Genomic DNA, 27566 nt, shown 5'->3' with positions numbered 1-27566 from the left:
GTGGCCCTTTGATCCTCTTTTCTGAATTTCCTCCTTTAATATAACTGGATAGATGCCATCCACCGCGGATGCCTTTCTTATGTTTATCTTCAACAATTTCTCCTCCACTTTCCTCTCAGTTATTACAAAATCATCTAGCTCAATGCCAGAGTTTAATTCATCTCTGGCATTCCCCTCCCTGAATAACTCCTCATGTGTGAATGTAGATGCAAAATACTCATTTAGTCTGTTAGCCACCTGAGCACGATCATCAACAGTTTAACCATAAATGTCCAGTCTGACTGACTGGATATTGGATCAATATTGGATATTGACTGGACCAATCTGATTCATCCGTTTCCTTCTAGAGTTTACATAGGTAAAGAACTCTTTGCTATTTTTCTTTGAATCATTTGCCAAAGATTTCTCATAATCTGCCTTTGCCTGCCTAACCTCCTTTGTGACTTTGGTTACAGACCAACTTATATATATCATCGGCTTCCGTGTCACCCATTAATTTATATGTATCCCATGCATTTTTCTTGTCTGTCATATGTCTCATTAGTTAATCTGACATCGATATAGGCCTATCATTGGTATTATGTTATTTGAAAAGATATTTACACTTGTGCAAGTTACTAGCATTACCATATTTTCTAAATTTTGTTCAGCTTACTCAATGATAAACAATTTTTCTTCCTAACATCAGTTAATCTTATTTCCTTACATCAATATTGTTTTGAGTACATATCCACTTATTAGTATATATGTTCTATGATCTGAAAATTGATTTAATAATATATAAGAATTAGCATTCTTCAACTTTATATTTGTCATAAAATGATCTAAACAAGAACTTACAGTTCTGTCACCGTCCATTTTTGCTGCTTAGTATTTCCAGATAAGGTGTGTTCAAACCCATAACTGTTTAAAATCGTAGAGTATTTGAGTATGACATTATCTGATTCTATATTAGGCATATTAATATTTCAATCTCCTACAAGTATAGTCATATAAGCCTCTATGTCATGCCATTGCAAAATTATGTTTTATAATTCTGTTAGGAAATTGTTTACAGATTCTGATGGCTGCTAATAATATAATGCACAAATCATGAATGTATTATTAGGATCTTCTCCTAATAATTTCAAACAACAGTTTTCACAAGGATGAGTTAAGTGATATACCTGTACTGCTTCAATGCATGTTCTATAATAAATTATAATTTCCTTCACCTCTCGTAAACTCTCTCAACATATACACCTTGTCATAACCGTAGTTTTTATAATATCGTGTCATAATGATATACGTATAATATCACTCCCCCGGAATGAAATAATAATAGAGCATCACAACCAGGCTAATCCCGATCATAAGAGGAATTTTTCAGGGAGATGCTCTGAGCACATTGTGCTTCTGTCTAGCACTCAACCCGCTATTCACCATGCCTAACGGCAGCACGTGTGGATAGAACCTGAAAGAAGGAAGAAAGAACCTGTACACCTTCACCCACCTGATGTACATGGATGGCATCAAGCTCTACGCTGCAACTGAGAAGCAATTCCAGCAACTACTCCGGATCACCGAAAAATTCAGCAAGGACATCAGGATGGTATTCGGTCTAGACAAATGCAAGACCCACGCACTGCACCAGGGAAAATTGATCGGTCGAAACTACCAGCTGCTTACTGGTAAAGAGATCGAAGCTATGACTGAAGGAGAGACCTACAAATACCTAGGGATGATGCAGGTTCAGCAATTAGAGCACAAGGAAATCAAGAAGTGTCTGACCGAAAAATATCGTTAGAGACTTAGAAGCCTGCTGAAAGCAAAATTGAACGGAGGGAACACAGTTAAAGCCATGAACACCTGTGCAGCTCCAGTAATAACATTCTTATTTGGGATCATAGATTGGATTAACACCGAGCTAGAAGATATTATGCGAAAGACAAGGACAATGATGACCAAGAGCCCCCAACACCACCCTGTCAGCAGTAGGGAGACTAACAATAGCTCGGAAAGAGGGAGAAAGGGCCTGATAGAGCAACAGAAAACAGCGATAGCTAACCTGAAGGATTACTTCCAGAAACACAGAGCAGCATTCCACCGGGCCATAAGGAAGATAGTTAAGTGGTATACCCCACTCAACCTAAGCCAGCAGCCTCCTCCTGCCCAGAAAGCACAAGAAACGAAGCTAGAAAGATGGGCAAAGAAGACACTCCATGGCAGACACTACAATGACCTCCATCAAGATCACATCGATAAAATTGCTTCCAAGGCTCACAAGCGTGACGCTCTTCCCCGAGACTGAAGGATTCATGCTGGCCATCTAAGACCAGGTAATCAACACCAGAAACTACATCTCAAAGGAGCCCGGATTGTCAGATGACACATGTCGACGATGCCACCTGGCCTCAGAAATGATCCAACACACTTCACCGCGAGGTGCAAGGTGATCACCCAGACTGAATACCCTCATAGACACGACCAGGTAGCCAGGATAATACATCAGAAGCTAGCGAGGAAATATTAGTTGACCAAAGAAAGTGTACCATACTACAAGTACGAACCCCGGGCAGTACTAGAGACCCTAACTCACAAACTCTACTGGGACCGTGCCATAATAACGGATAAGACCATTCCGCACAACAGACTGGACATAACCCTTGTGGACAAAATGGAAAAGGCTACCTACCTGATTAACATAGCGGTGCCCAACACTAGCAATGTCCAGAAAACCCATGGGGAAAATTAGGAAGTACACGGACTTGAGACATGAAGTCAAAGAGATGTGGCATATGCAAAAAGTAACGACCATCCCGATCATCGTGTCGACCACCGGTATGGTGCCAAAGACCCTACATAGCAGCCTAGCAGCAATAGGTCTCCCAGAGAACACCTACAAGGAACTCCAGAAAGTCGCAATCCTGAACACCTGTAGGATAGTCAGAGAGTTCCTCGAACAGTAACACCAGACATTACAACCACCCTGTGTACTTGGAAGCAATACCCGTCACGGAGTGGAACCCCCAAATCAGGGATAAATAATATAAGAGCAACAACAATAATAATAATAGAGATAATAATGCCATTCGGGTTTTTTTTTTTTTTTTTGATTTGGTAGTTGTTGGCGCATCGGCTTTTGTAGCCATATTGCACCTCCCAAGCTTTTTGCGGTACTTTGATCCAAGCCCGAGGCGAGAATCGAACCCGCGACCTTTGGGTTGCCGGGCAGGTACTTTACCCACTCGGCTAGCCCGGTCGGCAATGCCATTCGGATTTGTGTGACTATCATAAGAGAATATGTAGCACAGCCACTGGAGTAAGATGGAGTAAGACGAGGGAAAGTTGAAAGAAGTAGCAAAGAGAGCTAAGAACGATAGACAGGGAATTCTTCTCGCATGTTAATAAGAAAGAAGAGAGTAAATCCAATAGATTCCTTAATTGGTTTCAATGGTAGGTCTGGAGTAAACCCAGCAGAAATGGCGAATGAGTTTAAGAGGTACTTCTCATCGATATTTACAGTCAAAAACAAACTCTAAACTTTAGAAAACGTTAGACCGTTGTAAAATAACTGATATAATGACCTTAGACAAGAGTGTGTTGGAAATTCTACTGAGATTAAAGGAGGGCAGCATTCCAGAAGAATATGGTATACATTCATGAGTAAATAAAAAAAAAACTGCATATGAGTGTACCAAACAGTTCGGAATAGAGGTTCATTGAACTGTGGAAAGATTCTTTTCGATTGGAGAAGGCTAATGTCTCACCAATCCACAAAGTTAGTTCCAAAGAGGAGGTAGGTAGGTAACTATAGGCAGGTTGGTTTGGTTTCTGTGGTAGGGAAAACTATGGGGTAAATGGTAAATGATCTATTCTGGACCAAATAGATAAGAATAGTATCTTAAATAGATCTCAGCATGGGTTCGTTTGTAAGAGGACAAGCCCGAGTAATCTTGCAAATTTCCCTTCTCTAAGGAAGCCATGAAGCAGGTAAAAATATTGGCATTATACATCTAGACATTAATAAAGCTTTTGATATGGTCCTTCAAAGAAGGCTACTAAATAAACTCGAAGAAGTTGAAGTTACTGGTAAGATCTTTCACTAGATTGCAGGCTGGCTAAAAGATAACAGACAGAGGATTTTCATAAATGGTCACTCTTCAGGGTGGACTTCAGTGTACTTCAGATTTGAGGTTTCAGATTTCAGGGTGGACCTCAGACTTCAGTGTAACAAGTGAGATCCCTCGGGGATCAGAAGTAGGTCTCCTCCTATTTCTAATTTTCAAAAATGATATTGTCAAGGGTATCCCATGGAAGCTGTCAAGTTTTGCTGATGATGTGAAGGTGGGAAGGATGGTTAACAATTAGACCCAAAATATGTTTCTTCAAAATCACTTGGATCGGTTGTATAAAGGGTGATTCAGGAGGAACAATAAATATTTTGGGAAGTTATAGTATCGATTATTCTGAGTAAAAAAGTTCATTATATACATGTGACCAATTCTCAATGGATAAGGAGATACAGCTGGTTGAAACTGGCGCGCTGGTTGAAAGCCATTATGAAAGGTATTAAAGAACGATAAATGACTTACTGATTGTATTTATTGACTTTTTGAATGGTACAAAATACAAATAATTGACAAATTTTTTACAGTTCACAATAAATGCCAACCTCATCAATGCACTTTGCAACTCTTGTGACAATATGGCGTGTTGTTCTTCTGAGGTCGTCTTGGTGTTCTTTTATGAGGGCAGCAATATCCAAAATGCGAGTGAACAATTCGACTCTTGTATTCACCTTTTCTTTGTATACTGCGCTTTTCATCCAACCCCACAAACAAAAATATAACGGAGTGAGGACTGGAGACTTTGATGGCCAACGAACGGAACCACCGCGGAACGGAACCATCCATCGTTCAGGGAAAGTTCGATTTAGATGTTGTATCACCAGACGGGTATAATGTGCAGGAGCTCCGTCATGCTGAAAGTACCATACCAATCCGTGTAGCCAAGGGAACATCTTCCAATAGCAGTGGAAGTTCGTTTTGCAGAAATTCTGGATAAATGGGCCCTGTAAAACGATTTTGTAACACAACAGGACCAATCATCTGATTTTCGATGATACCGCACGATGAAAATTTGTTTCTACAGTGGCATGTGTATTTTCGTCTGACCACCTATTAGAGTTATGGGTGTTGTTGATACCGTGACGGGTAAAAGTAGCTTCATCGCTGAACAGTATCAATCGACGATTTAGCATTTACCCACCGACAAAATTCAAATCGCTGGCGTCGTATCCTGGTTGTTGCACCCGCTTTATGTGAAATGGATACAAGCCGTGCTCACGTAATGTTCTCCATACTCTTGTCAGTGGAACACCGATACCCGTAGAAATTATTCGTGTGCTAATAGTAGGACTACGTTCTACCGACTGAAGAATGTGTTGTTTTTTCATCCACAATTTGTTCATCTGCACGTTCAGAAAAAATATGAGCGCTGAGATCTGTCTCACGCAGTTTGGTGTAAACGCTCTTGAATCCGGTATTCTGCGGTTAAGAAACCGTCGACGGTATTCTCTACAAGCAGCAGTAGCACTTCTACCACAAAAACTGTAACAAACACCATATCGGCATATTCAGCATGTGTGAAGATGTCCGGTATTCTTAACACTTCTAACACCGTTAGGTTATAACTTCTCCTTGGTCACATCTGATTGAGGGAGCTGTGCGTGCCAGTTTCGAACAGCTGGATCTCCGTAACCATCGAGAATTGGACACTTGTTTAAATGAACTTTTTTACTCAGAATAATCGATACTATAACCTCCCAAAATAGTTACTGTTCCTCTGAAATCACCCAGTATATGAATATAGAATAAATACAGAATTTCTGAAGAAGATTCAGAGACCGTCAATGAAATTGTTGAGGAGTGCAAAGTGATGTACATATGAAGAATGGTTTAGAAGACGTGGACTGATTCGTGTTGTTTCTAGTGGGTGGGGAAGGACACGGACCAGGCGACACAAATATAAAATCTCAGAGAATAACCGGGTCTCATGAAGCTCATTAAGAGCAACGGGTTTTCGAATATTGGAATAAGTTGCCATGCAAATTGGTAAAGACAGCGAGTCCAGCTGAAGTTTAAAGTAGAATTGAATGATTAACTTTTGGAAATGGGAATATTATGAATATGATTAACAATTATTTTAACTATTATTATTATTTATTATTACTTTTTTGTCAGATGTAAAAAAATTTCGCTTCCTTGCATCAAACGGCTTCATTAAAACTAATACTAAAAACAAAACAAAACAAAAAAAAAAAAAGACAACAGATTACAAAGAAGGAGAAATTTGAAATTCATCTTATCTTTAATATATCAATAATTATTTCAGTTTTACCTGATTTTCGTCTCTTCCTGGAGGTTTCCTCAAGAGAATCATTAGAGGGGCATAGATAAAGCAAATGACAGAAATGCAGTAAACCAAGCTGTAAGAAAACAGTATTGGCATGAAACATTTGTGCAGGTAAATAATTTTCTTGCAATGTTGTTAGTATGCAGTCATGAAATGAAGACACGTGACAGCCAACAATATATAAATACAGACCATTGTTATGTTGGTAGATTAGTTTAATCGTACTGGATCTTGTATATATCATCAAACACTTCTAGAAGATCTCTCTCAGAGATCATGCCGCATAAGATCAGTGTCTTGTGGGGTTTTACCGCAATTAGCATTCCATTCCCCCACCAATGAAGGCAGTGGAGGAGCTGTTCAAAGTGTTTATCACACTTTGTTTCTATGTGGAAATCACCAGAACGCAGCCTTTTCACAGGTTTAGGGGAGCCTGACAGCGGTTCCAAACCCTTCTGAATAAAGAAGGGTGACAATTTCCCTATAGGCTTCTCTCTGATAGAATGGATTATCTGGTATCTAGGTGTTCGACTTGATAACTTGATATCGTTTCTGTTCTGGGCCTCCTTGCTGAAGTCGTGTTCTGTTTGGGGATTTCTGTTCTTCTTCCAGTCACATAGCTCCCTGAGGAGCTGTTGTGGCCACCAACAAAGTTATCCAACTGCATCGATCGTGTGCTATACGAGCAGCATTGCAAAGTGTTATGTCCAGAAGTTCACTGATCCCATCCTTCCACCTAGTTGCAGGTCTTCCTCTGCACCTCTTCCCCTCGGTTTTCCCTTCCATTATATTCTTAGAAAGTTTTTCCTTCTTACTATATGACCAAAAAACTTGAGTTTTCTTTTGTTGATGTTATGAAGAAGAATTTTAGGCCTGCCAATTTTATTCAATACCCACTCATTTGTTCTTCGATCCAAGTAAGGAATATGCAGTATTCTCCTGTAACACCAAATTTCAAATGCCTCAATTTTCTTCCTGTCAACTCTTTAGAGATTCCATCCTTCACATCCACAAGTGGCAACTGGAATAATTAAGGAATAAGTGATTCTCAGTTTCGTCTTTAGGGGCAGGTCATGATCTCTCCATAGTTTTTATCAGATCAGCGACCAACGTTTTAGCAATTGCCTGTCGTCTCTTTACATCGTTTGAGCAGTCACTATTTTTATTTATTCTTGACCCTAAGTAATCATAAGTAATAAGTAAGGATTCCTGTACCAGGTGACAAATAGATGGAACAGATGGTCATTAGGGCTGGGTCTTCACCCACCAGAATCCCCTTTCAGAGTTTCCATGGATAGTGGCGCACGGCTGCAAATCCCAGATTCCAACGATGTAACTATATGGAACCAACTTATGGGCATTGGTTCCCAGTAATGTTAATCTGAAACCGAGCAGCATCACTGCGATGTCCCCTTCCAGATCGGTAGGTGAAGCAAGACCAAAGGGACTTATACAAGTACATAAAATTTTGAGAAGCAATACAAAATTAGATCTCATGAAGTTCTTCTTTGGGCGGGGTAGTTTTTTTTTTTTTTTTTTATCATTGGAATGATTTTTCTCCCAAAGTGGTCAAAGTAGAGAATCAAGATTCAAATAGAACTGGAGTGTTACATTTTAGAAACTGGAAAATTCTAATCGACACTTTTTTTCTCTCTCTGGTGCAGATTAAGTTCCCTTCCTTTCATCATTTTGCTTGATTAATACTAAGTTAGGAAAATTTGTTTCTTGCATGAAATTGTTTGCGAGTATAGTAATGGATGATTATAGAGTAATTATGTCCAAAGTTTAAAATGGAAAACTTACCCTTCAAATCCTAGGGATTTAACAATTGTACCGCTTAAGGCAGGACCTAAAAAGTAAATGGAAAAATTCCTTAACAGAGCACTTCACCCTAACAATAATTTTTCACTATAAATAATGGGGAAGGGGAGGGAGAGAGAGAGAGAGAGAGAGAGAGAGAGAGAGAGAGAGAGAGAGAGAGAGAGAGAGAGAGAGAGCAATTTAGGCAATATACCCTTCACGGCCAGAAATCAGGGGTTCACAAAATGGCGACAGAATTGCTGAGCTACCATCCGTCCCACATCACAATATTTTGGGATGGTAGCAATCAGATAAGGGAGGGTGAAAGAATACTAAAAGATTGGTAAAATTAAGCCTATCAATAACTACATCGGCCTAATCATTTAATTCACGGCATGGCAGCGCCACTTAATTTACGGTGAACTGCGAGTATACGGCAGGAGAGTGTAGGTAGAAGAATACGTTGAATCAGTTGGAAGTTTTGAAATGTCTGGTAATTGTGAAGTCGCCTTCAGTTGCATAGTTGAGCCAACCTTGAGACGCCAACCTACCCGCCTTAAATACGATAATGCATACAAAGTATGCTTAAAGTTATGTGGTGTAAATGTGAACCGTTTTTTGAATTGCATAACGGAAAATCTGACGAGTGAGTACAGTTTCGTTATACGTTTTTTTTTTTTTTTTGATACACAACATAACGTTAAATTATATTGTGTTTCACATCGAATGAGGGGTTAGAGACAGTGACATAAATGGTAGAAGTTTAAAGAGACCATTATTTGAAGAAAGCCGCAATTTTAATGATAGAAACATTAAAAGAAGGTTGGGAATCAATAGCCACAACGACTATTCTTAAAGACTTTTCAATCTGCACTATTGGTAGATCCACATGTTAGTGGGTTTGCCAGTAGTGCAGATATATGCAGTACTAATAAATGATCAACCTATGTAAATACATTGAAGGTTGATGCACTAAATCTAATTAAATCAATTATCTTCTAACACAGTTATGAACACAACGTTATACAATATATGCAAGCTTCATATGGATACAAACATAAGGCTACATATAAATACAGGCACCAGGGTTACTTATACACAAGGCCAACACACAAAATGATATACAAGCACATAAGCTCCATATAACGCGAGTTGTTTGATATGTTTCTAGCCTAGCATAAGAAAGGTTATTGGATGTTGACTTTATACTATTTTTCGTTGTGGTCTCCTCGTAACTAGATGCATTTTTCCAACAATGTGGCAGATTCATGATCCCAGTTTTGTAGTTGCTTCCTTGAGGTGAAAAAAAGTGTGCGGAAGCTGCCACTTCGTCATCCGACCCAAATTTTCTTCCACACAAGTTGGTTTTTATTGGAGAACAGGTGGAAATCAAATTGGGAAACTGTTCATAGCTAGCCTGATGAATTGCAGTCATGGCAAGCAACAGCCGACGTGTGAACAGATGCATTTCCCTCGTGAAATAAAACACTTTTACTTAGCTTTTAAACTATAACTGGCACGAATTCATATAAAGGTTCAAATTATTAATAATATGATTGATTTTGATAAGATAAATTTAATTAGAAAGGCACACCGTTCGTGTCTATCTATATGCTGCAAAGATACAAAGCTTCCCTACTCATCCAATTTGGAACTATGTATGTATTTGACACGCAGTGGTTTCCTTTCTTTTTCAGTAGTTTCTCGAGGCGAGCCTTGGCCTGCGGAACTTCACCTGAAACAACAACTGCTTAACTGGAAATTGGATTTCAGCAACATCCGTTATGATGCTTACTTGCCTGGTCCACTGTGAAGGACTGATTCCTCACTGCGATAATTCCTTCACACAATGTGGTAAGAAGAGCTTGCAGCCCATAATTTTCAACAACTGCGTCCATACTTTAGAAAATTACCAAAAATACACATCATATTGGGATGATGCGAAGTATGAAAACCATGTAGGTGCAGCAGCCGTTTTAACTTCCTTTCGCTAGAAATCACTAGGAAAAAAAAAGCTTTTCGCCCCTGAAATGAGCTGTATGCAATCCAGCTAGCCTTGATAAAAATCTACTATCTTTCTTTATGGCCTGTCATAATTCACACAGATTCCTTCAGTGCAGAATCAGCTATTTAAAATAATCTGTTCTCTTCCATACCCGTTGTTAAAGATATCAGAAATTTCCTTCAACGTTGTCAAGAACACAGTAAAGAAATAACACTCCGCCGAATACGGGGACATTTTAGTATTATGGGAAATGAAACAGGCAGCAAAACGAACTGGCAGTTTGTCATTATCTCCTTCTCTGGTTCCCGACATAGATTTTAAGAGCATAGTCCAAAAAACACGCAATCTTGAATGGATATAGATAGGGAGATAACAGACTTGGAACAAACTCCATCATATTAAAATTAGAGTTCTAACTCCAGATTAGTACGTTTACGCATTGGCCAGACATATTTTACCGTATACATTTACTTATGGGCAAAAGTCCTCAAATGAAGCTCATTTTAAATCCAGCTCACTGTCAAACGTATCTTAATCGATTGTCCCCTTACACAAATTTCACAACTAGCACTTTCAGACTTTCAAACAGCTTCAAACAGTCTCTCAACGCTACAGCTTCCTACACGAAATACAAATTTTACGAGAGACTTCCCGAGACATATCAAACTTTTAAAGTTTTTATAAAATCAAGACCAAAATTGTTTACCATTTTTAAAAAAATATTTTTCTATTATTTGTACAAATCAAAAACTTAAATAATATTTAAGAAATATTTTTAAAATTCTAGGATAGTCCAGAAAAGTTTAGAAGACTTTTGAATGTGGTAGAATACTGTAGAAAATTCCTGAACGATGTAGAATGATTACAGAATATTCTGATAAGTGGCAGTATTATTTCAATATTATAGAAGATTGTAGACGATTCTAGAGTGTTTTGCAATAATATAAATTGAGGAGTAAGAGCCCTAACTTATAAAATCGAACATCTGTCGTCCAGAAAGAATGCTTGCTGACTGCCAGTTTAAAGATAAAACCACGATCAGGCCGACTGCGTGTAATAACTAAAGCACAAAATAAGACTACAAAACTGGTTTCTAAATGCAATCTACGACTTACTGCACATGAAATCTGGGCTGAGTTCAATAGGAACAGAGAAACTCCGTGCTTTCATCCAATGTAAAATTTCATCTTAAGCAAGCAGGATTTCACGGTCGTGTAGCGGTCCGAAAACTCTTATTAAAACCGGAAAATCTAAAGACACGGTTGGCGTCGGCTAAGAGCCATCGACATTGGAAAACTGAATAGTGGAAAAACGAACTAATGACGGATGAATCTAAATTTAAACTTTTTAGATTCAAGAGTAGTGTTTAGGTGAGACTATGAACTGGAGAAAAATAGTAATACATTGGTTGTTACTGTCTAAAGTCAAGCACGGTGTTGCTTCTGTTTTTCTGTAGTGTGTAACCTCGTCAGAATTAAAGGAATTTTAAGAAAAGAAGGCTATATGCAATATCATCTGGACTTCGACTTTGTGGAAGTTACAGACAATATATTGAGGTCTCATAGCGTTAGTTGCTTTGGATTAACGCATCAGTGTAATTCTCATCGACCTCAAAAACTATCTTAAATGCTTCATGGTTTCCATCAACGCATCTAATTCCACCGATATTATCTTCTCAGTGAAAAATAATCGAACACAGGCCGTAGCTACTAATGGAGGACACCAGACTTAACTATTGTCTTCAAACCCAAGTTACGATTTCACTATAATATTGGGAAAAGCACTTATTAAATTCCTTCGGATGTCCTGGCTAGCAAAATGCCAACCCCTCCACATTCATGAACCTGTGCTAGCTCGCAAATACATAACCACCTTCCTCTATGCTGGAATCCTATATAGAGATGAAATATGGGCATCGGTGCCTATATTAACGAGAAGCGCGTTTACGCCGTGGAACACTGGCTGATAAAAAAAATCGGCCACCCACAAATTTAATCTTCTTCCTCTAAAACAGGCAACAGCAAAAATACAAGAACTCGCTAAGGAGGATACAGAAACTGTTGAAAGAGAGAGAAGGCTAGTATTCACTGCTACAATTGTCACCTACATTACATCAGAGTCCAATGTATGGGACCTACGTTCATGGCGCATAACCCGTGCGCGTCTAAGATCAATGCCAACTTTAATTGAGTATTCCAACAGGCTTTGTTCACTCCAACGAAGTTTTCTCCTCGCTTGAACATCAAGACTGACAACTGGGAGCTCTTCTCCGACATAATTTTCACGTATTCCAACTGATAGCCCAGAAGCCTTCAACCTCCTATCTGCAACAGCACTACAAGCTCAGCTAATTGACTATATACGACAGGCCTGCCAAATGGCACTCAACAAGAGGAAACCCTTTATTAAGGCCCTGGTGATCCAGGAACTTGAACGTCTACGTCTCTCGGTTCACAATGCCAGGAAGAGATTCGAGCGAGCAAGATCGTCAGTACCCAGAGCTGAAATCGATGTCCTCCGCGAGTCATATTGGCAAATCATAAACGACAGACTAGGAATAGGCAGCGTGACTCCTGGCGCACCCTTGTGAACGCCGTTGGCAATTCAGATCCATGGGGGCTTGTATATCTCATTATCACTGACAAAGTAACCAGAAGGGAAAATCCTTAACTCAATGGTGACACCCACTGCAGTTATGACCATAACCTGGAAGCAGTCAGTCGAGACCATCCAAAATACACCGGTTCCCTAGGATGGGGAGCCTACTACTTAAATGCAACTCCAAATCTGTGAAGAGAACAATAATACCAGAACTGGAATGTGGTGGTGGGACGATTTACCGTGGAGGAACTAAATTTAACGCTGACAAAAATTAAGGATAACAAGTATCCCGGCTCTGACCTGATGGCAGTGGAGGTTCTGAAGAAGTTTACTTCCATCAGATCCAATATCTTCTTTGCACTACTTAAATGATTGGAGGAAGGCATATTTCCAGATGCCTGGAATATCACTAACATGCCACTTCTGCTCAAAGGTCCAGAGAACACTCCCCCACTTTCCCGATTCATATGGATCCATTGCACTCCGACCGGTGCTAGACAAACTTGTAGAGCACTTATTACTATACAGACTCACTGCTCACTATAGTGATTGTTATTTGTTTTTTTTTAGGAGCATTAGCAACTGAGGCCATATTGCTCCGGGGATATGCGGTGGTCATTCCCTGACCTTTCCGCATCCTCCGTATTTGGTGGTCACGGGCTCGAACCCCGGTCTAATCAAGAAGCGTGTGCTACGCACTGCTGCTCCTGCCCATCTGGCTACGGAGGTGCCCCACTATAGTAATACCCATTTGGAATCTCCTAAACAATGAGTTTAAATCTGGTCTCAGCATAACAGACGCCATTGGCTGCAGCCCTTACAGAAAACAGATATCTCCTCGCTATAACAATCGGTTGGAAACATTTTTATGGTCTATATAATTTCTTAAATTTTGACATGGGCAGAATGGGGTGCGTTGCTTTTGCTGGTGTCATAATTCTCACCTTCAGCGCCTGAAGCAGCACCTTACACAGTTGTGGCAGAGCTGTTGGATTGCCATCCCAAAAGAGAATCCTATCAGAAGATTCCTGCCACTAGACACCATTATGTATCCAAGACACCATTTCGTAACCTGTTTTCTCGGGACTTTTTGATACTTTTTCCTTAATGGGATCTGGTTCCCTCAAGTCAAAACTAGCTACTTTGCATCATAGATGATTCCTGCTGCTCCTGCGGAGCACCAGAGAATTGGGAACATATCATTTACTACTGTAACCAATATCATGAACTAAGAGTTCTCTTAATCACGACCATCCATGTACTACCTCAAGGGAGTGAGCGACAGTTCATCACTGAAAAAGAAAATTATAATGCCTTCTAAACCTTTGCACAGGGCACACGACGCAGAGAGATGCTTCAGGAACTCACCAATGTCACTCCTCAGAATACTCCTGGAAACTAACCTTCACTTACGTTTTACTCCCCTCTATAATCTATGTCTCAGGACTGGAACTTTCCCCAAAGACTGGAAGAGGGCCAACGTAAAACTTATTATCAAAAATGCTAACAAGCCGCCGGAACTACCAAACTCCTACAGACCAATTGCCCTGCTCTCTGTTTGTAGCAAACTCCTCGAGAGACTCCTCCTGACTAGGATCCAAAACTACTACCTGCAAGCAAGCCTGGCATCACCAAAACAGTATGGCTTCCGACAGGGGCTGTCAACGGTGGATGCCTTGAGAAATCTCTTGGTGCAAGCAGCAGCCACTGATCAAAAGTACTTCCTAGCTATCTGTTGACTTTTCCGGGGCGTTTGACACCCTCTGGTGGCCAAGCGTCCTGGCCCGGCTCCGGGAGACCAGCATGCCAGAAAATTTATGTAACTTAATAAAAAGCTACCTGTCTGACAGACGTATCACGATAAACGCCCCACATAGAACGCTTACAAGACAAATACACAGAGGCTGCCCACAGGGCTCTGTACTGGGACCAATACTGTGGAATATTACAATGGATGAATTCCTAAATACGGACATCGGTGAAGCATCCTCGCAAGCCTTCGCAAATGACCTCATCCTTATGGTCGCCGGAAACAGCAGACTACAACTTGAAACAAAGGCAAACCATGCCCTACAAATTCTTCTGAAATGGACCGAAAAGCACAATCTCAGGATCTCCAAAGAAAAACCTAATTATATCCTCCTAAGGGGCTTCCTTGATCCAAGGAGACCCCCTCAGATCAAGATTGGTACCACCACACTGAGACTATCAAAAGAGCACAAGTACCTGGGTGTAATACTTGACGCCACCCTCTACTTTAAAGCGAATCTCAACTACACCAGGAAGAAAATTAGGGGCTACACGGCCCTCGTCACCAGGGTAGCAAAAAAGGGACTGGGGGCTAAACAGCAAAACCCTCAAGCTCATATACAAAGCAGACTTTATACCGATAGTAACCTATGCATCGGGAGCATGGTACTCTAAAGTCATCATGGCAGTAAACCACAGGTTACTCGCCTCCATCCACAGAGCCATGATACTTTGATACTTATGATACTTATCCATGTACTATTCACGAACTTTTCAAGTTCGTGAATAGTATACGGATGATTGGGTGGTAGATAGATCGAAACAAGAGTCAGAGTGATGCCAATTGCTATTCGGGTAGCAACGGCTTCTATAGAGGTTTGTAAAGAAAGGCGTCTGCATGGGACTCGCGAATCTATGAGTATGGCTACTCCACCACGAGCATTATTTGCAATAGGTCTATCTTGTCTGAAAAGAGTATAGTATTTTATCAAGGGAGATACCTGAGGAGTCAGATATGTCTCCTGTAAGCAGATGCCCACTGGTTTATGCTGCTTAATTATGTCGTATATGTCATCAATGTTGCTCCTAAAGCCTCTACAATTCCATTGGACAACGTTGTTCATTGTTTCAATTTAGATGAAGGAACTGAATCTGACTGCTTTTTGGAAGTCTGTTTGGAACGGTCAATTTTAATCCTATCTCTTTTTGAGAAAACAGGTCTTGTCTATTTCATCCTCTGGATGGATCTCCAGAATGGTTTCGGTATCATCTTGATTCGAAATTTCATTAGTATCCATAAGGGAGGAGTCAAATGTCTGTTTTCAATTAGAATCTGAGTTATCTGCTTGGAGGGATCTTACGGGATCTACATCGGCAGAAGGTGGTATCGTGACTGGTGTATTGTTAGCTCTAGTAGAGATCTGTTGCTTTGAAGGTTGAGGTACAGAACTCAGCAGGGAACGAGCCCATTCCGAAATAGAGATATTTGGAGCTATTGATGTATCAGTCTGCACTGATACTGAATGAAACTTTTTAGAGGCTTCAGCATACGTGCGTCTGGGTGTCATTAGTTGTATTTGCTTTCTTGCTTCTGGGAATGAAACTTTCTTTTCTATTTTATATTTCTGGATTTTTTTCTCATATTTCCATTGTTCACAATTTTTAGAAAAGGCTGGATGGTTACCTTTACAATTGGGGCAGAGCAGAGCCTGGGCTTTACAGTCAGCCTGGGAATGATCTTTTGAACCGCAGTTCCGTTCAATGATCTTTTGAACCGGACATACAGGGTCTCTTCGACAGACTGTTTGTGAGTGTCCGAATTTCTGACACTTGTAAGATCTTATTGGGTTCGGAATATATGGGCGAATGCGACAATGCAAATACCCTGCTTTTACTGATGTAGGTAAATTAGGTGAGTTGAATGTCAAAATTATGCTGCGAGTTGGAAGGAGTTCGCCATCTTTTTTCATCATAATTCGCTTTGCCTGTGTGACTTTCTGATCCTGCAGTTCCTGAACAATTTTTCTTCTTCTGATACATTCATTAGGTCCCACTCAAACCTTTGGATGAATTAACACCTTTGGATGAATTAAGTGTGGCATGTGGGGACACCTTAACTGGAACTCCACCAAATGAGGTGAGTCTGAGTAGAGACTCAGAGTGTTTGGGGTTGGTGGTCTCAACAAGCAGGTCGCCAGATTTCAGTCGTCGTACCATTTTAGGGGAGCCAGCTACGCTCTCAAGAGATTTTTGAATGAGGAATGGTGATAAACTACCCAAGGATTGGTTAGTTAGCGAATGCAGAATCAGAAAACTTGGGTTTTCCATTCGGGGAGCATCCGTCCTCAGTCTCTTTGGATTGGATGAGTCATTATCGGGTATGTGCAAATCCAATGAATTTGGATTTTCAGTCCTAATCGGTGGAAAATTGTCACAGTCCATGTTTTGCTCCTTTTCGCTCAGGTTTTACCACCCAGATTTCCGGCCCGCCACGGGGAGGCAGGAGCAGTGCCACAAGGTGACCAAGCGGCTAAGTTAGTTAGTTAGTACTATTAGAAATAAAAAACAGAAAGGTAACTTTCCTTTCTGGGCCTTTGCCTACTTCTTCTAGTGCAAAAGAGCTACACTAATTAATAAATAAAGAAAACGGTTGTTGAAACAAAATATAATCTATCACTTGAAGGCTCTTTAGAGATAACGCTTTGAGATACGCAAAGAAATCGCTTGGTCACGGAATGCTTGGCACCCGGGGCCTCAAGTGTGGGCAGCGTTGGGCCTCAGTAGGGGTCAAGCGGCTAAATGGCCAGATGAACAACAGAACACAACACTACACATGTACAATATCCCTACACTTTTAAATCTCTGGCCCTCCCAGCGAACTGGTACACCCACAATGAAAGCAACGCGGAGATGGGGGAAACCCCTGATACCGTTAGACACTAAATACACCTTACACTTTTCTCCCTAGATCCTTATGATTGGACGGGCTCTCTTGCTCCAAAGTAACACCCTACAGGATATGAACATCGATCGTAGGTTGCCCTGAGGACCATGAAAGCATGCTCTTCTCTCACTGAACCTTCTCTATTCTATCCTGTGTCCACACCTCTACTAGATGGTGTAGAATTGGATCGTGGCCCTCCCCCCTTTGCTAGAACCTGATACTCACCCTAACAACTGAGCTACTCTACTAGGAACGTTGGCCAATAAGCATGATTCACATCTATAATGGAACCAGCCATTACTCGTGTCATAATCCAGATCAATGTGATCAATTATGCCGGAGCTCACCATACATAAAGAAATCATCCTTATGGGATCTCTACTACACATGCCTATCAGGGACACACTACCGAACTAGACAACCAAACAAGTACCTGGTGACCAGATGTGGATGCCGGTGCTCTCTTGGGGGTACTGTAAATGCAAACCCTTCGGGGTAGGCTTCGCCTGTATACATATTTGACAGGCCCCTGCTGACATCCTTCACTGAACAATTTAACTGGATAACGGCTGGGATTATGACAGATATTATAGAGTTGTTCAGCAGGATGGAGACTGATCCTCCACCTTCATATTACCCACGAAAAGCTCGAGACAAAAATAGATCTATTGACCCTGGAACGGGAAAATACAATTCAACGACGCCCCCTTCCTTTGCGGAGGCCTGGATGAATGACCTGACTGACCCTGCACCTACGGGACTGCGAGCGTAGCCCCCTCCTTCCTGGAAGAACAAAGAAACCAATGGAATCACACCTAGTACTAATCAAACCGGTAGAGGATAACCAACTGGAAACCAGTGACGCTGTAAAGGAATCGCTCACAAAATATCTTAAAGACCAGATGAAGACAATTAAAATCAACAGTATCAGGAAAACGAGAAACCCGGATATATCCAATTATGGCTCATAAATACAGAGAGCATATCTCAGTTCCTAAATGCCGGTGTTTGCACTTTGGTCACACTAGCCACACCTGTAACCAACGGAATCTACCTGTGGTCACTGCTCACTGAGAAGACACGAATTTAAGGATTACGTAAACTGTAAAATCCACATGACCACGCTATTATGGATGTCAACTGCCCGGTCTGTAAGAAAGTGAAGAGCCAGTACCAGCAAAGAATCAATTATGGAGAGGCGTCCTTCAACAACATCAATCCAGAGTGTAAAGTTTTTACAAATAAATGTCAGAGGGCAAGAGTGGTCGCTGACCAGATAAAGGCGAAAACTAAGGAGGAGGAGGAGGAGGAGGAGGAGGTTGACTTGATTTTGCTGCAGGAGCCCTAGGTTGAACCGTCGTCCAGGAATCTTCGACAACATCGGACCAAAGGGCGATCACGCTCTGCCTTGTTCACTCTATGGAACGCACGCCACCGGTACCCAAAGACATCATCTGCTACAACACCAAGAAGGCCGACTGGCATAGTTTAAGTTGAACTGGCAAAGAATCTCCCAGAGAATGTCCCGCTTCCCCAGTCACACTTGACGAGTGTGTGAGTCCAATGTCATCAGACGTGCCTGCGACGCTGCGTTTTACAAAGTTCTGTATTCATCACAGTGTACCAAGTTGAACTGAGAACAATGTGCGGAGTTGAACTGACGTTCGAGTGCCGCCCTACATAAGATACTATACATTCCTGCATTCTAGCAGACTTGTCTTACGGACTGTTTCCTACCGAATCAGATGCTTGGATGCTTGACAGAACCCAAGAATTCGATGTCTCCATTCGATAACCTAGTCTCCATCTATTTCACGCCAAAGCAGCTTATAGGCGCCATCCATTTGTTCTTCACTGGACGCTCCCAAGATGACCAGGGAGCATAACTGTGTGGACTTATTCATTCAACACTTACCGCTTTGCATCTGGCTTTAGCACTTCCAGTTGTAGATGAACGACCTGTCACATTCTCTACCTGGATACGTTCCACAGCGCTCCATAAGTTGTTTAAATCTACGTAACCTTACACAAATTCATTGTTATATCTTCACGTCATTTCAGGATATGAAATTCTTGCTTTCCGTTATTTGTTGCTTATATACTATGTTTCTACTGGTATCATTTTCCATGAAATATCCAATTAATATGTAAAACCCTGGAAAACCTACCGTGACGGGAATAGATTATTTACATATTTAATATGCATATACACACATCATGAAGTGAGCAAACTGGAATTCGCTCCCCAACTCAACTAGGAATAGAACAGTGCAGAGATGCATGTTAAGGTGATATCTTGAGCAGATTAATGGAGTTAATGATGATTAAAGTTCAATAAATAAATATCTGGAAGTTTTACGGAGTTAATTTTTTAAAAGGTTTTTTCTTACCAAGGGCGAACCCTACACAGAAAGCAACATCACCAATGGCATATACACTCCCGTAGACTGATGAGTGACGAATATCCACGAGGTATCCTAACATGGGCATCATGGACGAATCCACCATACCTAACAAAACAAGAAATGTTGCCTTTATTGTCACTTTAATAGGAAAATGACAAATCAACAAATACTTACACTTCAATCAAATTATCAGTATTGTAGGGTCCATTTAGCGGAGGGGAATGCAGATACATGAATATAACTCAGCTGGGGAGAAGGGGGGCAGGAGCTTCAGCATCGCCCACTACGCTGAGATAGAGGCGATAAAATCTGCTGATACATATTACAATTTATTTTCATTTCAATAAATAGCGACAAAATTAATCCCAAGCCCCGAGAGTGCTTAAATGGAACCTACAGTTTTGTGAAACCAACCGGAAGTTAAAAACAGTAAAAACGTCATATATTTGCCAATTTTTTGCATTATTAATTGTAACTAGAATAACTATTTTATTAAATAATGATATTATTATTAAACTAGCATACACAAGACAGAATCAGAATATAGAAGACACCTAGACACTCTGAACCAGAACCTTCTTTCACTCAGCAAGAGGCCATACGCAGAGAGAGAGAGATGAAAGTCAAATACGTTGAATAAACTATGTATAGAATTGGTTATCGTGTTTCTTTCTATTATAGTAGAGAATTTATTAGCACCGCTTCGTGTATTTCTCATGATGAATTAAGTTCATTATATGTATAATAGGTGTATTAGATCTCTATCTATTTTTATTTCCGTATAATCCATGACTCATACACCTAATGAGGTTTATGAATCATTGACGCATTAATTCGAGCCCAAGTTACCTTATCTTTTCGGATTATCTATATTTTGACATCAGAAATAGTTACTCACCAATTGCAAATCCAATTCCAGCATTTGGTAAAATAAGATGGTACACAGATTTCGCTAAGGGAATCTGGAATGAAACAATTTAGGTCATAAGCACGATTTAAAGAAGTACAAAAATCTCACCACAAAAAAGAAAAAAAAAATAGTTAAGCTCTTACTGTAATAATTATACTCTTACTGCAATAATAGTCATATAATGCAGTTCAAAACCAAACAAAACTTATTTTTAGGCCACCCAAATAATTAAATCCATCTGCCGTGCTGTGTCTTATGTCTGTTAATTGGGTGTGTTCTATGGTCGATTTGTCTCTTTGCTGGACGAAAAACACCAGTATCTAGGGGGGAAAACCTTGCTATCTACGCCTGAAACCGATTAATTCAAGCCATGGGGTGTAAATGAATGATCTTTTATTGCACACAATCAGTTCCAGTGGGCAATAATACACATCGCAGTTTGTAAGGCTGTGATGTGTATTTATTGGGATTTGACAAGTTGAATATATAGCAACATAAAATTAAGATTATCAATAAGGAAAATTAACAGTTATTTAATCAATTTCGATAATGTAAAGTTAGTAATGGGTAAACAATTTTCTAAAAAAAATTGAAGGTAACTTTTAGTTAAAGGGCAAATTATGCAATAATATTTACATTAAAATGACGTTAATTGTAAAAAACAATGCAAAAATCAGTTTCGGTTTGCACAACTACCAAAGTGCGGCAAAAGTCACCAGCTGCAAATTTCACAATGTAGCCGAAAATTTCCATCTCAATATGCAATCCAAATCTTGCAGTCACTTAATTTTTTTTTTTTTTTTTTACGTCATGACATGCACCAAATTGGACTGGAAAAGTACGGGTACTCATTTTGGCGGGCAACAGCATTAGGCTTCATCACTAGGATCCGAAGGCACACAGAGAAAACGGGTGTCATAAAATGAACCGGAGCCCTTTAAAGCGGGGATTTGCTGTGCGATTCGGTGTCTATATGAGATTGGATTGCAAATTTATCCAAATCAATTCCACTTGATTCCAATATTTAAATGACTGATAGTGACTACGCAGGTGTGAATTTGTTGGTCAGTTTGAGTCTACGTAACTTTGGCAGCAGAATTGGAGTTGATCTTAAAGATTGTGCAGAGATGCGTCAGAGCGATCCCAGAAATCTGAAAATGAGATGACACCAATTAACAGTTTAGTACAAGTTGTCAGTCGTTTGCTGTGGTTGGTAGCCTTGGCAGCTCTATTTGCCTTACTGTTTGGGTCCTTCGAACCTTGGGAGGAATGCGATAATATAAATGGCCCAATAAAATAGCCAATACTCTTAGGCATAGAGTTTTTTTCTTTACTGTCTGGGTTGCCAACGGGTAAATCACTATGGGTTAAATTACTGTCTGGATATATTTCTTGGTGATTCTCAAGTCATCTGCATAAAAAAGGTTTTGTTTGTGCACCATTTAGGGCTACGCATTCTTGTCACTTCCGCCTCAATACGCTGATGGCTCTAAGTTTGGGTGGAAAATAATCCCAAGGTCTTTGTGGTTTTCAGTATGGGGATCTGAACACCACATAAAGAGGGTGCTCAGATCCCCTATAGGCTTTAATGAGAATATCATCATCCCATTGGTCACTGGGATTTAGGCCAACCGAAACTGTTCAAGGTGGAAAGATAACTCCACGATCTTATTTATAGAACTGGCAATTTTAGCAGAGTCAGCTTCTGGCAGGACGGGGTTCAGTACCTTGTTTTCGTCCATGTACATCAAAATATCTTCATTAAGATCGATGAAAAGTATGAACGCAACCGTGAAGAGCAATCGGGACAAAACACCTTGTAGCACTCTAGCAGTTATTTTTCTAGTGTGGACTGATTTTTGCTCCTGAAGTGCACAGTTCTGTATGTGAGTGAAGATTCTGTGAAGGGCAAGGTATTTGTTCAAGGTGGAGAAACGATTCCAGCAGCGCAAGAAATGATTTGACGTTTATGCTGTCAAAGGCTGTCTCCAGGTCAAAATATAGAACGGTTAACTTTGCTTTATCATCAAAACCTTTGAGTGCCAGGTTACACATCTCCAGAAGTTTTGTAACAGTAGAGCCGATAGCTAATGCATAATGAGCTCTTGTGTGGAGCACAGCTGGTAGGATCGCAATCCTCCCACACCGGGTGGAAAAGATCTTAGTTAGAGTCCCGTCGATGACGAGAGGAATTTTCATGGAGGGGAGGGGGTTTTCCCAACGTGGCTGAATTAGTCGGTCTCAGACGAGGGTTGCATGGTTTTTTCTCCCCGAAACTCGAGTTTTTTGTCCAGCAAAAACACAAAGTCGACCCCAGAACGCAAGCAATATACACGGAGCAATATGGCTTTAGCCGTTGATGCTCCTAAAACTCTGCAAAAACAACAATGCATAATGATATTGTGGAGACTGTAATGGAAGGAGATGTTTTATTGGTACAGTTAAAATGTTTGTTTATACTTCTCGTACGACCGCAAGATCAAAGGAACTGGCTTTAACGGAGTTGTTTCTCATGTTCTCAAATGTATTATCTTAATTCCGGAACCATTTGAAGAATTTCGTCTCAACTCGATGAAATTGTAGTTCCAGATTCTAATATCAAATGAATTAACAATTTTCGCGAATTGGCTTAATTTCAGACTTTGAAAAATTATTTTAAAAATTCTTAAATAGCAAAACCTAAAATTTGACAACTACAATATGGCTTTGTTCATTCACCTTTCAAAAGATTTTGACTCCATCAGTCATCAACTGTTTCTATCTAAACTACACCAACTGGATTAAGAGGAAATATCACCTAACCCTTGGGCGACTATTTATCTGACCGTCCTTTCGTCGTTAAAATCAACCACCCCTTCCTCTGACATCAGTAAATCCTGCAAAGAGGTTTCATAGGGGTCTGTTACCTGTGACCGGTTCTTTCCATCTTGTTCATTAATATCTTTACAGCTACTCACATAGTCGAATATGCAGATGGTGTATCAATTTTATTAACAGATAAATAATCCCTACGCCCAAATACGTATGTCACTTTTAACCATGGACCTAAACCAGGAATGACCAGCGGTGTTTCCAAGACCATGATCCAACCAATCCTCCTCTGTATGGGAGCAGTACAGCTACCCATACGGCCACCCATTGCCAACGAAGCCCAAAGTGTATCTGCGAGTTGCACAGTGGTATCGTCACCGTCCTCCCAAAATCGCATGGAAATTCCCGGGTTTGAATTCTGTCGATGACGCGAGGAACTTTAGTGGGCTTTTTTTTTTTCACTCCGTGGCTGAGTTAGTCGGTCTCAGGCGTAGACAGCAAGGTTTATTCCCGGCAATTCGGGGTTTTTGTCAAGCCAATCGACCATAGAACACACACAACGCACGGCAGATAAAAGTATTCGGTGGTCTAATACAGTATATGATATTTTAATTTAAAAAGATGCTTAAGTGTCTGCACGGTTCGCACAATGGTCTCGTCACAGTCCTCCAGACTCCTGGTGAAAAAGGCCTGATTTCGAATCCCGTCGAGTGAGGAACTTTTATGGGGTTTTATCATTCCGTGGCTAAGTTAGTCGGGCTCAGGAATAGATAAATTTTTCTCCCCTGGAAAAACTGAAGTTTTTCATCCAGCAAAGCAGACAAATCAACCAGAAAACTCACACAATACAGATGGGTAGTTGAAAATTACTTTCCAGGTGACCCTAATATAATAGTTGACTCTAAAAAAAGTAAACTTTTGTTAGATGCCTAAAATCATTGGACCATTGACGACTGGGAGGTCTCCTTATTCGATGAATCACGTTTCCTGCTATGCCGTGTGAACATTACCGAGATAACTGCGGAAAGTAATCACTCTGATGTCCTAGTCTAATAGAAACAGGCAGGGCAAGCGGTGTTTTGGTATCGGAGATGTTTTCCTCGGAATCTCTTGGAGCACTCATACCCCTAGACCGAAATCTGAATGATAAAACTATCTGTCCAATGTCGCTCTGGGCGGTAGCACAGTGGAATCGTCACTGTCCTCCGCACACCGGGTAGAAAAGGCCCGGGTTCGAATCCCGTCGACGATGCGAGGAACTTTAATGGGCTTTTTTCACTCCATGGCTGAGTAAACCGGTCTCAAGTGTAGATAGCAAGATTTTTTCCACCAGAAACAGGTTTTTTCCGTCCAGCAAAACCGACCAGAGAACTGACGCAATTTAAAGACACAAATACTGGTAGACGTATTAAATTACGGGGGACCCTAAAATAATATGTCCATTGTGTCTCAAAAATCCTGAGACATTGAATATATAACCGTTTTTCAGTGGTACTGACTAAATTGTGGAAGTTCCACTGGTATAACATTTTTTTTTTTTATTTGTGCATTATGCACGTTCAGGTGATAGTAGAACCAGGTCTGGCTCCTTGTGCCTAGGGACGAGCACCATACAGCAGCAGCCCAGGTGTTGTTGCTCTCTGGTGGCGAAGTTGCCTGACACAAAAGACATAACTCACCACACTTACACATAAACACTAATAATTTTTATTTAGTCCCGTTCTGCACCATCACAGAAGAACAAGGTGGAGATGGACGTATACTCAGGAGCTATCCTCGATACTAGGACACATACACACGTCCATTGTGGCTCTGCGTGGAATCATAGGTAGCACAGTCATATCGTCTTCGTCCTTCCAACACCGAGATCGAATCCTGTGGATGACGTGAGGAACTTTTATGGACTTTTCACTCCGTCGCTGGGTTGGTCAGTCTCAAGTATAGATGGCAAGGTCCCCCCCCCATCCGGAAAAACTGGGATTTTTCGTCCAACAAAGCAGGCAAATCGATTAGAGAACACACGAAATTTACAGGCACGATAAACATGGGTAGATGAAGCAACCTTCCAGATGACCCTAATGAATAGTTTTTTTTTTTTTATCCATTGTGACTCATCTACGAATGTAGTATATGTATAGTGCTTATAATCACCATCCTCCCCACACCAGGTGGAAAAGGCCCGGTTCGAAAACCTTCATTGATGCAAGGAACTTTTACGGGGTTTTTAATACGGGCTGAGTCACAAAATATAAAAGCCCATACAACTGATTGAGACTAACTCCAGTGAGTGGGGACCTTGCTATCCGCGCCTCAGACTGACTAACCGTGGCTAAATCACAGTTAGTCAGTCTCACTCGCACCTACTAAAGTCCTTCCATCCCCTGAAGACTGGTTTTTCGTCAAGAAAAAGGCAAATCGACCAGAACACACTCAATTCATAGACATAATACCCATGGTCATTACGTTTTGGGTGGCACTATTATATTTTTTTTTGTCCATTATGGCTGATCAAGTATACCCATTCACAGTGACTGCCTTCATGGATGGCACAATGTTCACATATTGTTGCTGTCATATAAATACTGCGAGTGTCAAGGCCGGTCATTTATTTCAGTAGTGTTAGTTTATATGAAAGTGTGATGTTTTGTTTTGCTTTTGTTGTGCCGAGTGGCTGACATCTAGCAACTAACAGAGGACAACAAACAGGCCGATCGCCTCCTGCCTCACATCCCAAGCCGCTGGAGTCACGCCAGATTCAACTATTAGCTCCCTCTGGGCACTCCAGAACTCAGGAAACCCGTGGATTCATAAGAAAGGAGGGTGGTGGTATAGTGGAAAAAGATGGGAAGGGGAAAGTTAGGGGTAATAGTGATAGAAATATTGAGGAGGATAGTTAGAGGCATCCTCATAAAAGTAGGAAACAGAAGTTGTTAGTTAAATTGATAGAGCAGCACTGTACAATGGGTTCAGGAATCTCACCCCTCAGTAGGATTGGCAAGAGAGGTAAAAAAAAAGGTAAACTGCAGCCATTATCAACCCACTGCAGGATGGAAACCTCCTCAACAATTCATGCTGAGGGAAATGGACCATAATCTGTCACGCTGGTCCAGTGCGGGTTGGCAGATCGACCGTATTCAGCAGTCAGGGGCTTGAACCCCGGTCTATTCAAAGAGCGTGTGCTACTGCACTCCCGCTCCTGCCCACTCGGCTACGGAGGCCGGTTTGGTAAGAGAGATTTCACCCTAATGCGGGTGTCAGCCGTGAAGATCTCAGCCCCAGGCGGGGAATCAGCAGAGAGGATCCCATCCGGGGAAGATCGGTGTTTGCAGTGTTCTTTGTGGTTTCGTAGGCGAAATGAAGCGTCCATCTAGTGTGGATGTCACGACGGATGAAGATATTTCACCACCGAATGGGATCAGCGAGAAGATCACTGCTCAGAGAATCCGGGGTCAGCAATACTTTCTGCTAGGGTTGCCCTCGTGGTAGGATCCTCGTCTTTCCCACATCGGATGGAAAAGACCTGAGTTCGAGTCCCGTCGATAAAGGGAGGAATTTTTATGGGCCTTTTTCATAAAAAATAAGTAAATTTTCTATTTATACTCCGGGACGACCGAACGGTCAGAGGAGTTTACAAGATACACAGCACCGTATTCAGCAGTCACGGGCTTGAACCCCGGTCACTCAAGGCACTTGTACTTATGCACCCGCGCGCCTGATCACTAGGCTACGGCGGCACTAAACGTAATTATGATAATCGATCTCAGGGGAGGATATCAGTTTTTATTCCAGGAAACTCAGGTCATTTTCTGATTGCTGGACGATGAACTAGGGTTTTTCGTACACAAATTAATAAAAATAACCATAGAATACACGCAATTCACAGACAATATGCATGGAGCAATGCGGTCTTAGTCACTTTTAGGGTTTTAGTGTTGTTGTTGTAGG

The 27566-nt window shown here is 41.0% G+C and overlaps 1 protein-coding gene across 3 annotated transcripts in view; it reads right to left on the bottom strand.

Moving 5' to 3' along the window:
* The window catches only part of LOC150085736 (synaptic vesicular amine transporter-like), a 318170-nt gene that overhangs the window by 3577 nt on the left and 287027 nt on the right, over positions 1-27566 (bottom strand). For 2 of the 3 annotated variants that reach the window (XM_090374208.1, XM_090374207.1), the window contains exons 10-13: positions 20799-20862; positions 19886-20005; positions 8200-8245; positions 6382-6469 (exon numbers count right to left, since the gene is read on the bottom strand). In XM_090374208.1, coding sequence (XP_090230334.1) covers positions 6382-6469; positions 8200-8245; positions 19886-20005; positions 20799-20862 — 318 coding nt within the window. Of the gene's footprint in view, positions 1-6381; positions 6470-8199; positions 8246-19885; positions 20006-20798; positions 20863-27566 lie in introns of those variants that run through there. The other variant, XR_016546977.1, reaches the window with a different exon arrangement.

Source organism: Mastigoproctus giganteus, chromosome 5 (assembly GCF_048544385.1).
Source record: "Mastigoproctus giganteus isolate SK-2022 chromosome 5, ASM4854438v1, whole genome shotgun sequence".
Taxonomy (NCBI): Eukaryota; Metazoa; Arthropoda; class Arachnida; order Uropygi; family Thelyphonidae; genus Mastigoproctus; species Mastigoproctus giganteus.
This window is presented reverse-complemented; position numbering and strand designations above follow the sequence as displayed.